Source organism: Liolophura sinensis, chromosome 8 (genome assembly GCF_032854445.1).
Source record: "Liolophura sinensis isolate JHLJ2023 chromosome 8, CUHK_Ljap_v2, whole genome shotgun sequence".
NCBI classification, from domain to species: domain Eukaryota; kingdom Metazoa; phylum Mollusca; class Polyplacophora; order Chitonida; family Chitonidae; genus Liolophura; species Liolophura sinensis.
Window position 1 is genome coordinate 51034749 of NC_088302.1, and position 15508 is coordinate 51050256.

General features: G+C 38.1%; 1 protein-coding gene across 1 annotated transcript; it reads left to right on the forward strand.

The window, feature by feature from the left end:
• The first annotated feature begins 4270 nt into the window (after nucleotides 1-4270).
• Nucleotides 4271-15251, forward strand: LOC135472813 (uncharacterized). The gene is made up of 8 exons (XM_064752496.1): nucleotides 4271-4405; nucleotides 5298-5424; nucleotides 5859-5915; nucleotides 6591-6830; nucleotides 7154-7282; nucleotides 8270-8438; nucleotides 8831-8973; nucleotides 12658-15251. Exons 1-8 carry the CDS (start codon nucleotides 4272-4274, stop codon nucleotides 12760-12762), a joined length of 1104 nt encoding a protein of 367 aa, XP_064608566.1. The 5' UTR covers nucleotide 4271; the 3' UTR covers nucleotides 12763-15251.
• The last annotated feature ends 257 nt before the right edge of the window (nucleotides 15252-15508 follow it).

Here is a 15508-nt window from a genome sequence, read left to right on the forward strand (position 1 = left end):
TCTGTCCTGTGAGTTTTCATGTGTGAATTATTTACCACAATTTTCTTTTTCACATTAAGTTTTTTTCTGGTACTGTAAACTGTACCTTCCAATTATTTTATGTCATTCGATCGCCCAAAGCAAAAGGTGTGTTTGTCTTGCAATCAAAGGCTTCCAATGAGTGCTCTCGAAAGATGACTGCGTTGACCAGTGAGGTAGCTTGCTCAAATACAGCTCTGTTTGACTCGGCGTCGTTTTCAGGTCAGAATACAAATAGACAAGGGACCAGATTACCATAAAAGGGACAGACTTTGCTGGTTTCGCCAACAGCGAGACCAACATTTCATGCGCACAGACATCTTGTTTCTCCAAAAATCTGTGTTTACTTCTGTCGAATGAGATTAAAACCAAAGATTAATCAAGGATTAATTATTTTAGACCCAATTCGTCCCAGTCAAGCATTTCATTGGCCTATTCTGTTACTGAACTTGAAAAGAGAGTTACACAGGCGCTACGTGTCTAATTTATAATGTCAGTGATCGGCTACCTCATGCTAAAATACTATCTTGTCTGTTTGTGGTTTAATTTACTTGAATAAGTTCAAATTTAGGGCAGATGAGGTTATATCAAAAACAACATATATATGATCTAGAAACTCATGTTTGCCACTAAAACAGCAGAGAGCTACAGCGTTATACTGATCTTACGACTGAAGCCACGTGCAGAGGTCAGAAATTAGAGCTTGTATAGTATCCTCACGCTTTACCCCCAGTTATACACTTCCTTTGCGAAACGTAGTAAAAACTGAGGGGAGACCTTTTGCGACACCAGCCAATGGAGGACGCCACAACAAATGTTAATGCATGGTGTATAGTAAGAGGGCGGGTTGGGAGTGTATGTCACATTTTCTGTGATGTTAAACACCGCACCAGTTCAACAAGATATGACTGGCAAAACCCTAAGTATAAACATGGGTTTCCCGAGATAATACGGGCATATTTTGGTTTCCCTAAACAGTATAAGAATAAACATTGGTGCTTTCAAATGTGCGAATGACCCACCTCCAATTTATTAAGACATGTAAACATGGGACTTTCGAATCAGTGTGGATAATGATGTCTTTGTAACTGTAGTCTGGGTAAATTTGAATTTGTTTTAAGAGCATTATAAACTTCGGAAACACAGTGTGGAAAACATGACGATAAACATCAGTTTCTCAAGACAGTGTGGAAAAGGACGTGACTGTGAAGTCAGCAGGTATAGTGCTTAGATTGTGAATATTCCATGAATAAATACAAGTTTATCAATACAATTTAGATAAACACAGATTTTTCAGTAGAGTGTGGAAAACACGGATGTATCAAGTCAGGATTTTCGGTCCTTGGATTGTCAAGACTATGAATAAACATCAGATCCTCAGTACACTAGGGGAAAGACAGGTTTGTCAAGTCAGCATTTTTGGTTCATGGATTGTCAAGAATCCATGAACAAACATAAACATAAATTTGTCAAGACAAGATGAATAAACATAAACATAAATTTGTCAAGACAAGATGAATAAACATAAACATAAATTTGTCAAGACAAGATGAATAAACATAAATTGGTCAAAACAAGATGAACAAAGATAAATTTGTCAAGACAAGATGAATACAAATAAATTTGTCAAGACAAGATGAATAAACACGAGTTTTTGAAGACAGCATAGAAAAAGACGGAATTGCCGACTCAGTGCTTATAGTTTTGAGATTAATTGTCAATGCACTAACGGATAAACACAAGTTTGTCAAGACAATATAGATAAACATAAATTTCTCATGACAGTAAGGCCCAAAATGAATACCGATAAACGTGAGCCTGTTACGTCTGTGAAAACTGCCGATGTGGAGTTAAGCCATAATCATTCATTTATTCAGAATGTAAATACCGTAATGCTTAGTTTTTCATGTAATCTGTGTAATTTATGCATCCAAACGGACATTCATATACTACCCGTCAACCAAAATGGACGTTCCAGGTCAATCATCGCAAGATCAGTTCCCAAAACGACGTTTAACGCCGACCACCAAAGATCTAATCATGTATATAATCAAGCAAAAAAAGGCTTGTCATGAAAAAACCTTGACACACCTGTTTTTTCAGTAATGAATTGTGACACTGATTGAAAGCGCCACACAACACAAGATTTAACAAATGCTACATGGCAACAAACTATATGCAAGACAAGGAAACAAGAGATTTCAACAATCGTGAATAACACATTGGTAAGGTAATAACACATTAGGTTACATCACCAGAACCATAAAAAACTAAGCATGTCTGAAAATTATTGTCATTCTTCGGAAACAGTAAGTGACTATGCCTGTGTTGAATGCTACATACATGTAAGTACATAAATCTCGTGCGCACCTGTGCATATGAAGGGTATATAATAAAGTACCAATGATTGTTTACGTCATACCCAATCCTCCCGTACTACTACGAGGATTGTACAGTCTCCTGAACATGTGGGAAGAAATCTAGCTGGCGCTTGAAAGTAATTGTGACGGGATTTGGAGAGGGGGTGGGGGTGAAGGAATGTCACGAGAGGCCTAACAATCTTCAAACGGCGATGAAATGATCTAGTCAAATAGACAGAGTTGAATGAAGTGCGTAATACTTAACACATGTGTATAAACATCTATTCTGATAAGAAATGGCGTTTGAAACCGTTTGAGCTATTCTCAGTTACTTTAATTCTTCGTGGGTACACTTAGATACGGAGGTTAGCAAGTGCATGCCACGAGTCACATTTACCCATGTCAGCGTTTTCCCGTTATATACTAGATGTACATAAATAAATATGACTTCGTGTCCAGGCTACAACTCCAATTGCTTCCCATGTGCAGTTTTCATTTTAGCGCAGTTTTAGTTTGTTTTGTTTTTTTCATTTTGTCTATATGGACACAGAGGAGACGATGTTTCGCGATTTATGCTTGTTCATGTTCGCGGTTGTCAAGTTAACAAAATCGCCAATTATGTATAGGAGCCTACTATACATATGAATAGGTTTAACTGACTTCGTGTCCGAGCTAAAACTCCGTATTCCGTATTCCACGCGCAGCTTTAATTTTTCGTAGATACATAAACACAGAAATCACCATACATCTGGAATCACATTTGTCTATTTTCGCGGTTGTCATCGTTATCAGATGGCCATTTTTTGTGTATATACTATATAAATAGATGTGACCGGGCTATAACTACATACAACACTAATTGTTTCCATCTGCAGTCATATTTTTGGTGGATATACAAATAAGTCAACCCCAATTGTTTTACATCTACAGTTTTAATTTTTGGTGGATACCTAGATACAAATGTGTCGCGTCTCACGTTTGTCCATTTCCGTGGTTGCCATGATAAACAAAAGGGAGCATCTCCTTGATATCTAGTGTAGGTATTTGACCAACAACTTCATTTAATTTGCATGTGCAGTTTGATTTATATTTTACGGTGGTCCATATACGACATTTTCTTTTTTTTAACTTTTGTAACCTTTTCTTCGGTTTCCACTTAAGTGAAAACTATTTTCCAACAACTTCCAAAAATGGAGGAAAATGGAAGATCAAATCATTTTGACTACAGATAAAATTTTCGGGGGGAAGGGTGAGGATAAAATGTCTATCTCTACCTTCACGGCGTAGGACAAGTTGTAGGGGCTTTGAAAGAAAGGAGTTGACTGACTTTCGCCTGAAGGCCTAGGCCCCTATGGAATTGCGCAATTCCACAAGGTCAAGCAAACAAGAAACTAATTAACAGGCCGCACATAATAGGCCTGATTAACATTAGCATCGTCCCTAGAAAAGTGTAAATCAGCATGAGCTTATAGGTCCAATGCACAGATTAGCTCTAAATCACAACACAAACTTTCATTTCGTTTGTGGACTGATTTGCCGCATTTATGCTAAACAGCTCTAAATATTCTGACAGCTTACAATTAAGCCCCCAATCTATTTTTAAACTGGCGTCATACAGTCCTTACGGCAACCCCGATAGAGGGCGCTTTAAAATATATTGCAACCTCCGCCGCCAGCAGAAATTCATTTGAGAGCTATGTGAGAAATAATGCTACAAAAGGAGTATTATTCTACATATTATTTTGAAACATCATGAGAATAATTACATTTACGCATTTAAAATAAGAACTGCTTTTATAAGCTTAAGTTACAATTGCGGCAGAGGTTGCTCAACTTAGTAACAAATATCCGGATCGTGGCGAATCAGCTGTCAATTGCAGGGCAGTGTTGGAAATGGCTGATGTGCGAAACGTTGAGGCTCTGCAGGGAAGACAGTCGTTACAATTTGTGGAGAATTGTGTGAAATCTTCAGCAAGTTCCAGTCGAGAGAAGTGTGAAGAGTGCTTTAGCCTGTATGACGTCGACAGGTGAGGTGGTTGTCTTCTTAGGCATGTCAGCTGATCTACCTGAAGGCTGAAGACAGCAGACACAATGTAAACAAAGATGTTGTTGTTGTAACTTGCTTCTGCTCACATTAGCGGGTGCAAAATAAGTATTTTAATGCTTATATTCGCAGTTTATTTACAAAGACATTGAGACATCACAAACTATAAACTGCACTTCTTTTATTGACACGTCTAAACTCTGTGGTGTGTTATGGAATATTTTATGAATTAAACGTCCTGTCTTATGCCTTTGTTATGTGGCATTCGCGGTTTCTTCTGGGAGCTTCCCAGGTTTTTTATTGCTAAAGTAATAGTAATCAGAATATGGTAGTTGAATAGACTGTTTCCGTGGTGAGAGTATATGTACAGAGAGTATATGTCCAGGATGCGAGTCATCCATTACATTGGCATAAGACAAATTTTTGAAGTGTTTACTGCATGTGCGCGGCACCCGTGTGCATAGATTGCCAATCGTAATACTCAGCAGAGCAGGATGTGACTCAAACATGGCAAGCGGATTATCAAGGTTACAGCTGGTTGGATGAATTATACAAGTCAGCGATATATAAGCCATATAAATCATCGTTTTTAATGTTTATTTTATCATCAACTTCCTGTAGGACGTCCTTATGCTTGATTAACTGGCCAAATCATTGTAGGCAATGTATTAAGGAAGAATATTAAAGCAACCCTGAAACAAACTGTTTCAGATATTGCCAGATCTGTATAGAATATGTACATATCGAATATGTATTAGTTCTAGGAAACACGGCAAAACCAAACGATATACTGTTAACCCTATAAATCATATCAGAGTGTAATATCTCACTTTACCACAATGAGAGTTGAAACATCAAATCTTCTCTAATTCCAGTGATGGATACCTTTCCAGGGATGAATTTCTAAACTTGTGTAAAGATGTTTTTGTGAAGTGTAATGAGGATGAGCAGTCCTTGACCACTCTTGTTGATCACATGCTAAAACTACTTGATACAGACCAGGTGAGTATATATAATTCGTGTAAGACAGCATAATGTAATGTATAAGCCCTGTAGCCTCTGAACAATAAATTTGCATGTTTAAGCTGCACACTGACATGTGAGAAAGTCTGACAGTCACTGTACCATGTGTGATTGTCCCTTTGGGCTCCAATCTGCTCTTGGGTGTAAAATCATATAAAATAACTCATCATTATGAACACTATGTCTACTACCTGGTTAATTTATAACAAATATTGATAAGCTTGTAGGAGTAGTACTTAGTAACTCATCTGGGAATGCTTCAGGGAATGAATGAAAATGATACATGAATATTACATGTGCAATGTTTTAATGTATTACCTTCATAAAATTTGATTCTGACTGTGAGTGTATATGATGCGGGATTTATCTATAGTTGTCCGAATTTATTTTGTAATGCTGATTAAACTTTGCAGGATGGGAGGTTGAGTAAGGAAGAATTTAAAATTTGCTGGTGCTACTGGCTAAAACAGGTAATGATCATACACTTTTTTATTTTTTTATTTTTTACAAGCAAACTTTTCAATGAGTTCATATGAGAACAACTTCCTTGTAACAGCATGTAGGTAAATGCATATTGAACAAGGATTTCATAACTCATGTCAAGCACATTTGATATACCTCATTAAGAGCTTTAGTTTGGTATAATTACAAAATTCCTCAAAGTACCTGCAGTGAAATTTTAGTTTAAGTGTTGGTACATGATGAAGATGTTCATAGGTGGCGAAAGAGCATCTAGATGCTTGTTTGAGTATATTGTTTTGTCAGTTTATTCTCCGGACACAACTCAACCTCTCAGTCAATTACCATCCATACTCTTTGTGTAAAACAGCTTACTGTAATACTTCAACCTTTTCAGATGTTTGCAAGGTGCTTATTTAAGTATATTCTGAAGGCATAATTTTGTGTGGACGGATAAAATTATACTTCTTGTGAAGACCTGAAATTGGCCAATTTTACCAATGTAGTTTTGTCACTAAAAAGAAATCATGAAACAAAATGGGCATAAATTGCTCTGAAAGTTTCTCTTTCATGTGCGAAAAGGTATTGGAATTCGGCTAAATATGTTTGTCATTGATAATCAAGAATTTATGCACAAACTACCAACTGATATACATATATCATAACACTTTTCTATCTGCCATCAGGTTTTAGAGCCTGTGTCAGCTCTGGTGATAGTGGATGTACAGAATGACTTCCTGGAGGGATCGCTATCCTTATCCCAGTGTCCAGCTGGACAGTGTGGCCTGCCCGTCATACCAGTTATAAACAATATGTTGGACAATGTCCAGTTTGACGTGGTTGTCTACTCTAAAGATTGGCATCCTAAAGATCACATATCATTTCTGGAAAATGTCAACATCCGTCCCCTTCATCCATCCTCAAAAGTAAGTCTTTAGTTCATGTGTAAATGTCATGGAAACGTCATGGAATTAAAGGGTTTTCAGCTCTGTGCAGAGCCATTGTAGTTACTGTAAAATCTGAAAACAAGGGTTTAATAGTGCAAATGTTTGTGATCAGAGTTACATGTATTTGTCATGTATGCTTTATTAAAATACTTTTAATAGATTCCTGCTTTAGCGACTGTTGTGTACAATTTCATAGTGACTCGAAGAATATGCATGTCCTGTATAAAATTTGTGCCTGTCTGGTTACTTTACGGACATGTCGAGTGAAGTTCAAAACAGAACTATAATTGTCTGAACTGTAGGTAAAGTCAGAAGAAGCCAAGCCCTTTGATACAGTGGTGTTCGACACCTCCCCTCTCACAGAGCAGGTGCTCTGGCCAGCTCACTGCATACAGGGATCCTGGGGTGCCGAGCTGCATAAAAATCTGAAGGTATGAGATTCCTGGCAACTTCCACAGGGTCTTAACTTTAATAGAGTTTATCAGCTAGCAGTTGTGAAGAATTAAATGAAGAATTAAATGTAGACCTTAAGCACAACTGTTTTATTTTATATGTGACCAGGTTTAAAGTTTGAGATCAGATATTATGATGTGACAAGATGTGTCTGATGAGACAGGGTTATTGGTACTTACCTGTAGTACTGTCACTCTGAGTTCTTATTATGTTGCAAATTAGACATAATGCTGGCCACCCCCGTCATGTAAGTGAAATATTCTTGAGTACTGCGTAAAACACCAATCAAATAAATTAATAAATAAATAAAAACTTTGATGAAAGTGGCAGTTCAGGTGCTGTAGTACACATGCCAAGGGGATAATGACCATTTAGAAACACATTTTTGTTGCCAACACTTACTTTTTCCTGATAAGAAATGAATCATACTTCACAAAAAACTCAAATGTGGCACTGTAAGGCGGCACGAATGAATCAATACTTGGGGTTTAACGTCGTACTTAACAGTTTTTCAGTCGACTGGAAATCATTGGCAGGGGGGGCCATGCTGCCATAGTGCTGCTGCCACTGAAGTATCATGACGAAGACACCAGACTTTACACTCTACTTAGTCACATTTTACTGACACCGAGCCAACCAGTTTTGTTTCCTTGTTCTAATCTCTCAGTGCTGCGTGCGAAGCGAGGCAGCAACAAGTACCATTTTTAAAGTCTTTGGTATGACCAGACCTTGGTTTGATCCCGGATATGCCGACTGCGAGGTGGGTGCTCTAACCATTAGGCCACCGAAGCAGTCCTATATGATGGAGAAATCAGTCAGTACCAAGCAAAATGTATCACTTGAAAAATACTCAACTTTAAGTGCATTACAGTAATTCAGGAACCTGTTTAGAAAGCAAATACTCCAAGTGGAGAAAGCTGGTCAGGGATTGAATTTTTACCGGCATGTTACATTATTGATTATAGGTTGTGGACAATGGTTATGTGGTTAACAAAGGGACATCACCCCATGTGGATAGTTACTCAGCTTTCTGGGATAACAACAAACTGTCACAGACTGAGCTGGTACAGCTGTTGTCCAAACTCCGGGTAACAGACGTCTATGTCTGCGGGTTGGCCTATGACATCTGTGTGGGTCAGTAAACAGCATTTTTACTCTTATCTTGCAAGTTACAGATAAGCTTTTGCTTTAATTTGTTAATGTTAGTGGAATAATATGGCAGGACAATGATTTTGACCATTGGTTTTCCAAGCTAACCTCTGATCCTCTACCATAGTTGCACATTATGCTTTTATGTGCCCTTGGAAGTGCAGGCACCTTGATTCGTGTTTCAGAAGCTACTTATGATCTCACTGATAGTTGTGATTTTAATGCACTTATCATCATGCAAATAAGCTGTGTCAGAAGGCATTTATGATCCTCCAGTTATCCAAGTTATAGATATAACTATTTTGTTAGAACTGCTTCTCGGCTAAAGGAGGGAAATGCACATTGACTACACATTGAACACTGGTTTGTTTGCCCAGGTTTTACGGCTCGTCACGCCATCGACCATGGGTTCCGCACTGTGCTGGTGGAGGACGCCTGCCGAGGTGTGGACTTGGAGAATATAGAAAAGACCCGATTTGAGCTGAGGAAGAAGGGTGCTGTCGTTGTGCAGTCAGATCAGGTACACACCATAACATATACGCTCCAGTATACACACTATACCAGCCTTACATCAGACGGTCTTCCAGCAACCTGGATGGTTGTGGGTTTCCTCTGGACTCTACCCCGTTTTCACCCAACATAATGTTGGCTGCCATAGTATAAGTGAAATAGTCTTGAGTATGGCGAAAAACACCAATCAAATACATAATAAATAAATAAATAAACCAGCATTATGGTGGACAGAGCCTGGCAAAAAAGCCTGGCTGGAGTTGAACTCAGTGACTGCACTGTTGAGAGATCCTGGGTCATTGCGCTGCGCTGGCGTGCTCACTCCTTAGCCCACGGTGGCCCCACAGGTCGATCTACACTCATTCAATTGGATCAAACCTATCAACGTAAGCAGTATAACATTTTGACTGTCTACCATATAACCGTCTATGTGATCATGAAAACAGTAATTTAGAAGTATTATGGCTTGAAATCAAGCCAGCAAAGTCCAGGCCATTCTTAATCTATTGTGTATATGAACCCTCAAACTCTCTTTCAACATAGATGCAAGAATTTGAAACAAACTTAGAAAATGTATATTATGAACAAAAGAACTGGTTCTACTGTTCTGCTGGGTGATTTAAATATAGACTTAAGTAAAATCACTCCTAATAAGTGTAGCAGATTCTTTAAATCTGACTCAACTTGTGAAGTCTCCCACCGAAATCACTTCATCCACTTCAACTCTCTTATGTGACCTCAACTGAGAAAGTCGTGTCTGTTCAAGTCCCTGTTCTAGCCATAAGTGATCATTTTCCAGTCTGTATCACTCTCAAATCAAAGATCAACTACAGTATGAAGCATAAAGATGTTACAATCCAGTATAGAGCATGTAAAGATTTCAACGAAAATCATTTCCACCAAGACTTAATGGATGTGCCCTGGGAAACACATAGTAGATCCCGAAGTGGTTGTGAATGAATGGCGAAATCTATTCCAAGATGTTCTAAATAAACATGCACCCATGAAAACAAGACGAGTCAAATACCTTTCAGACCTGTGGTGGGTTATAGAAGATCTAAATTCTGTTCATCAACGAGATATGTATAAACGAAAGGGACATGAGGCAAACCATAAACACCAGAAAAATAAAGTGAACAATAATATTGCTTGTGCAAAGAAGTGACAATTTGCAAATGACTTGAACAAAAAAAAAGAAAAAAAAATCTTCTCCCAGAAGAATCTGGGAGATCTTGAGAAAATGTAAACCTAAACAAAAGAGTCTATAGCACTCCATACTCCATATATATTACTCCATACCAAATATCTCGTATGTTTCTGTATTGCAATACCTTTTAAACCTTGATAAAAACAAGGCCAGTGTCAGTGTGCGACATTGTCAGTACTAGATTTCTTGCATCAGCTGCCCCTGTTATTGCAAAATCTTTTACCATGCTAAGAAACAAATGTGTTATGACCAGCTCTTTACTAGATGTGTGGATAATTGCTAAAGTTATCTCTCTTCACAAAAGGGGTCCAAAGTTGAAAACTGTCATCCAATATCTGTCCTACTCATTGTTTCAGAATTCAGTGAATGACCTGTACATAACAGTTTATATGAGTATCTCTCAAATTTTAAATTACTGAATGAAAATAAATGTGGTTTCCACTCCTTACACTCTTGTGAAACTGCATTGCTGAAAATGGCTGAGCTCTTGAAAAACTTAATGTATACAAATTTCACTCAACTGCTCTTAAGTTTTTCCAGTCTTACCTATATTATAGACAACACAAGTTTGTAATTGCAGGAGAAATGTCTGATGCTATGGGTATTAAGACCAGTATCCCGCAAAGCTCCATATTGGGACCTTTACTTTTTATTCTATATGTAAATCATCTTCCATTACTTATAAAAGACAGTGGTAATTCTATTGACAACTTTGCTGATGACACGATATACTGCTCTTCAGGCAATGTGTCTGACATCGAGCGCCATATAAACAGTGGTATGGATTGCATTAAAGATTGCATTTAAGACTGGTGGGGGCTTGTGTGGCTCGGTTGGTTAGCATGTTACCACAGCGTACTGACCTAAGAGCCTCTCACCAAAGCAGTCGTTGTGAGTTCAAGTCCAGCTCATGCTGGCTTCCTTACCGGCCGTAAGTGGGAAGGTCTGCCAGAAACTTGCGGATGTTCGTGGGTTTCCCCCGGGGTCTGCCTGGTTTCCTGCCACCATAATGCTGGCCGCCGTGTATAAGTGAATTATTCTTGAGTAAGAAGTGAGGAAACTGTTCAATTAAAAATAGAGAAAGGATAGTCAAGTTACAGAAAAGAGCTGCTTGTTTAGTGCTACAAGAAAGCATGAAAACATCTTGTAGAACTCTACTTTCAAGACTAAAATGGACGTATTTTAAAAAAAAAAACATCCACAGGTTGCCGACAAACCTTCCCACTTACGGCCGGAAGGGAAGACAGCAAGAGCTGGACTTGAACTCACAGCAACCGCATTGGTGAGACTCCTGGGTCATTATGCTGTGCTAGCGTGCTAACCAACTGAGCCACGCAGGCCCCCTCTATCTCCGTAAAGGAAAGACGTATTACATGAAAGAAAATTTTACACATATAGGCTTCAAACTATTGGACTGCCTCCCTATCCACCTGAAAGAAGCCCCTTCTCTGTCAAGCTGTCAATAGTGCGACTTAAAATCACACTTACAGTCATATGACGGATTAAATGTACATACATGTATGCATGTATGATTTCATGTTATACGTTACAACCTAAAATACAATTTTTTTCCCAGCCTATTATTATTACAATTATAGAAAAACTCTTTTCATTAGGCTATGTCCCTGTAACACTCTTGCACACTTGTGCATTGTTCAAACCAAACGGGGGATGGGAAAGGGGCCATCTTCCACTCACTTGGTTTCCTTCTCTGTACATGTTTGTATGGTGTTCCAGCCAGCTGGGGGGGGGGGGCGGTAATGGGCCATCTCCCACTATGTTACTTCTCCTGCTGGTTGGGACAGTTGCAGGAACAGCACTATTGCTTGTGTTGTTGATTTTCTGTATGTATGAATGTACATAGCTTCTCTTTTCAAACTACATAATGCTTTATCTTGTTTTATATATATTGAAGTACTTTTTTAATTAGACTCTGAAGTACATGTTTCCAGTATATTGGTTTTCTCTGTGAAGTCCTTGAGGAAGAACAGTTTCAGTGTAAATTGACTGAGCTACCTGCGATAAATAAAGATATTATTAACATTATTATTAATATTATTATTATTATAGACTATAGTAGAAAACATGTCAGAGCTGCAGGATTTTATGAGCAGGGGTAGCAGATTGTGGAAGATCTCTCACTTTCTTTTGATTTCTCTCTTTAAAGCAAGTGTACTTGTCCTTTGTGAGCTGATTTTTGAAGACAAATCATCCGTCTTCCTTATGTATGTTTCTACAGAGTACGTGATGCATATTTAGTTGAAAAGTACGGATAGATAAACCTCAAATGAAATGGGGTGACTAGTGGCAAGTAGCTGGTTTTCTGTGAATGTGGTAACCCAGTGCTCTCACAGATCTCACGTGGAACTGCTTATTAAAACCAAATCTGTTCTTCAAAAATACATGTTTCTTCTGTCGGTGCTAAGTCATTATTCTGTCATTATCCTAAGTGCTATTGTACTACTGTTATGGTTTCTACTCTGGCAGGTAGGGGACATGGTTGATGGAAAGTTGAGAGCAGCCGAGCTGGGTGTACAGGCAGCTGTCAATGTGAATGTGGCCTTAAAACTGCTGAAGACTGGGCGAGTCTGATGGATCTGCTTACACAGACAGACAGACAGATAGACAGGCAAATACAATAGCCTGTGAGACATACACTGATTAACATAAACTAGTCATCAGCGTATTATTTGTTTAGCACCATTTCTATGGCCAGGTACTTCCTTTATTCGGGCAGTGAGCACAAATTTCTTAATTTTGTATGTCCTGTTTTGTGATGTACGGATCAATATAAAGCAGACCGTCCTATCCTGACACAAGGGGTTTTGAGTGCGTTCTGCACACTACATGTACTTTTTTTATGGTCAAACTAAAACCATAATTGTTATTCTCTAGAATTATATTTGTATGCTTGACACTGACATCTTCCTTGTAAATGTTATAATACAGTAATTATGATAATAAGGATTATTTTATATATTTGATTGGTTTCAAACTGTCTTGTAACGAGTCACATAATGAGCCAAGTGTTCAGATTGAGGCCCAGTGACCAGACTTCTACATGTGCTGTGCTTACATGCCAGAGCTAAATTTACAAGACAGCTGGATAATGTCAGCTGATAATTTGATTATCAGCTTCTCCAAACCTCCTTATCGTCCTCTACCAAAAACAGAACTGTTTTATGTTCATGGTTTTCGTTACATGCCGTAGATGTATATATATGTTTGTATGTATATGTTATTGTTTTTTTAAACGTATACATTGCATATTTTATGGGGTTCTACATTTTACGATGCACTTATGTAACTACATAAATGTTGTCCACTGTTCTTAATTCACCTCATTTCGTGACTAGATTTGTTATTACTAATTACTTACTTTGGCTGTGTTAATTATTTTGCTTGATGCAATAGCTGTAATGTTTGCAAGTGAAAAGGCTGTGATATTGATTGCCATTGGTTGAGAAGTAAACTCAAATGAGTCAGTAATGGTCTTGTGAGTTACATGAACGTTATATGAAAAACATGTTTTTACCACATGTAGATTTTTGACATAGACCTGTATTAAGGGCGCCTGTTACAGTCCAAAAGCAGTGGGTATAACAGTTTTCACTCACCTATCATAAAACAGGAATAATTGGAAACAGCACATGATTGGTCGAGGTAGGCTGGAAGTCCCAACGTACAAATTTATGTCCTTCAAATAATTGGTATCTTTTGAATTTAACATTTGTGCCGATCTGTCGGCAGTAGATTTCATTTTACTGTGTTACTTACACTTTCTTAAACTTTTCTCCACATTTTAAATGTATGTTACTTAGCTGAAGTGTTATTTTAAACCTGAACAAAGGACTCACGGCAACGACTGTTTAATTTTGATTTTTAAAGCCGATTGTTGAATTTATGTTAAACATTCCATGTGGCCAAACAGCTGATGAGCTTAGGTTTTGATATTTTAGGATTATTTTGCTCGTTGTTAGTTTTATTTTTTTCTCGAGGCTGAGGGCTCTATTTCAGAAACTTACATTAATCAGTTTTCCTTAGTATCTCATAAAACATATCGCCTTAAGGTATTTTAACAATTATGACTTTATTTCCAAAAAAAAAAATTATCATACAATGTTTTCGGAAAGCAAAACCCTTTTTATGAACCTGACACCTGCATATACAAATGCGTGGGGTTATACTCTGAACTGGTAAGGAACCAAGGGAATCTTTACTTCCGCGTTGCGCACAAAACAGCCGTCCAATTACTTAGTCTGGCGTTTGAGTTGTGTCAGATATGTGAAATATGAGTTCGCCCTTCTTCAAACAGCAGAGGAATTAACAAATATAATAAAGACTTACTGTACAGAGCGAAAGGCCAGAGCACAACAGTGTGATAGTTGGCAAATGGTCACACGTAACTGGTGAAGTAAGGCCTCTTTGTCAACTTACCTCATTCAGGGATGTATTCTAACTGTTCACGTAAATGCATAAATAGTAGCAATTTACACGTCCTCTAGACCCATGGCTTAAGCAGAATTAGGTAAAAATTATATATATGCAGTGATGTTAATTGCAATTTATTACAAGTCACTGGTCTAGAATTACTCAAAATGCTGTGTTGTCATCACATGTACAAGATACAATCACATTAAAGAACTCCGCACATGCATGCGCTGCAGGACTTTAACACGTGAACGTAGAATGTCTGTGGGACACGAGGATGGGGACATTCTGATGTGCATGGAATGATGGTGGCCAAATTCTCCGAACTGCGAATTTTGCGAGCGTTGTTAGTTTGTTAGTTGTTAGTTTCGCAGTGGGTGTTTTAAGCTAATGTGCGTTATCTCATTGATGGTTTGTCCAATGACAAATGCTAATATGTCGTAGGCAATATATTGTATATGTGCATATATAGGTAAGCAGTGCATGTTTTATGGAAATCTGTAAGGAATAAATCTAACAACTGGCATCATTTATGTTTTCTCTGTATGAGTATGTGCACAAAATGATAGGATATTGTTAAAAAAACACAATGTTTTCTTGCATAATATACACATGTACACAGAAGTGCCAAGTAAAATCTCCACTATTACGCGGAATTGATGCCTTGTTCTTTCTTGTCTCGCTGCAATGTCTTGCTTGGACTAGCTTAGAAGGAAATATCCTGATTTGCCATTTTTTTCACACGGGGGACCAATGTTCCGCACGTCGTGGGGCGTATTACGTTACAGCGATTTGCCCGTCCGTATTCGTGCCCAGGTTATCTCTACTTGTTTTCTACGGAGAGTTTTACTTTTTGGTGGATACATAGATACACAGATGACAAAGTGTCGCGACTCACTTTTATTCA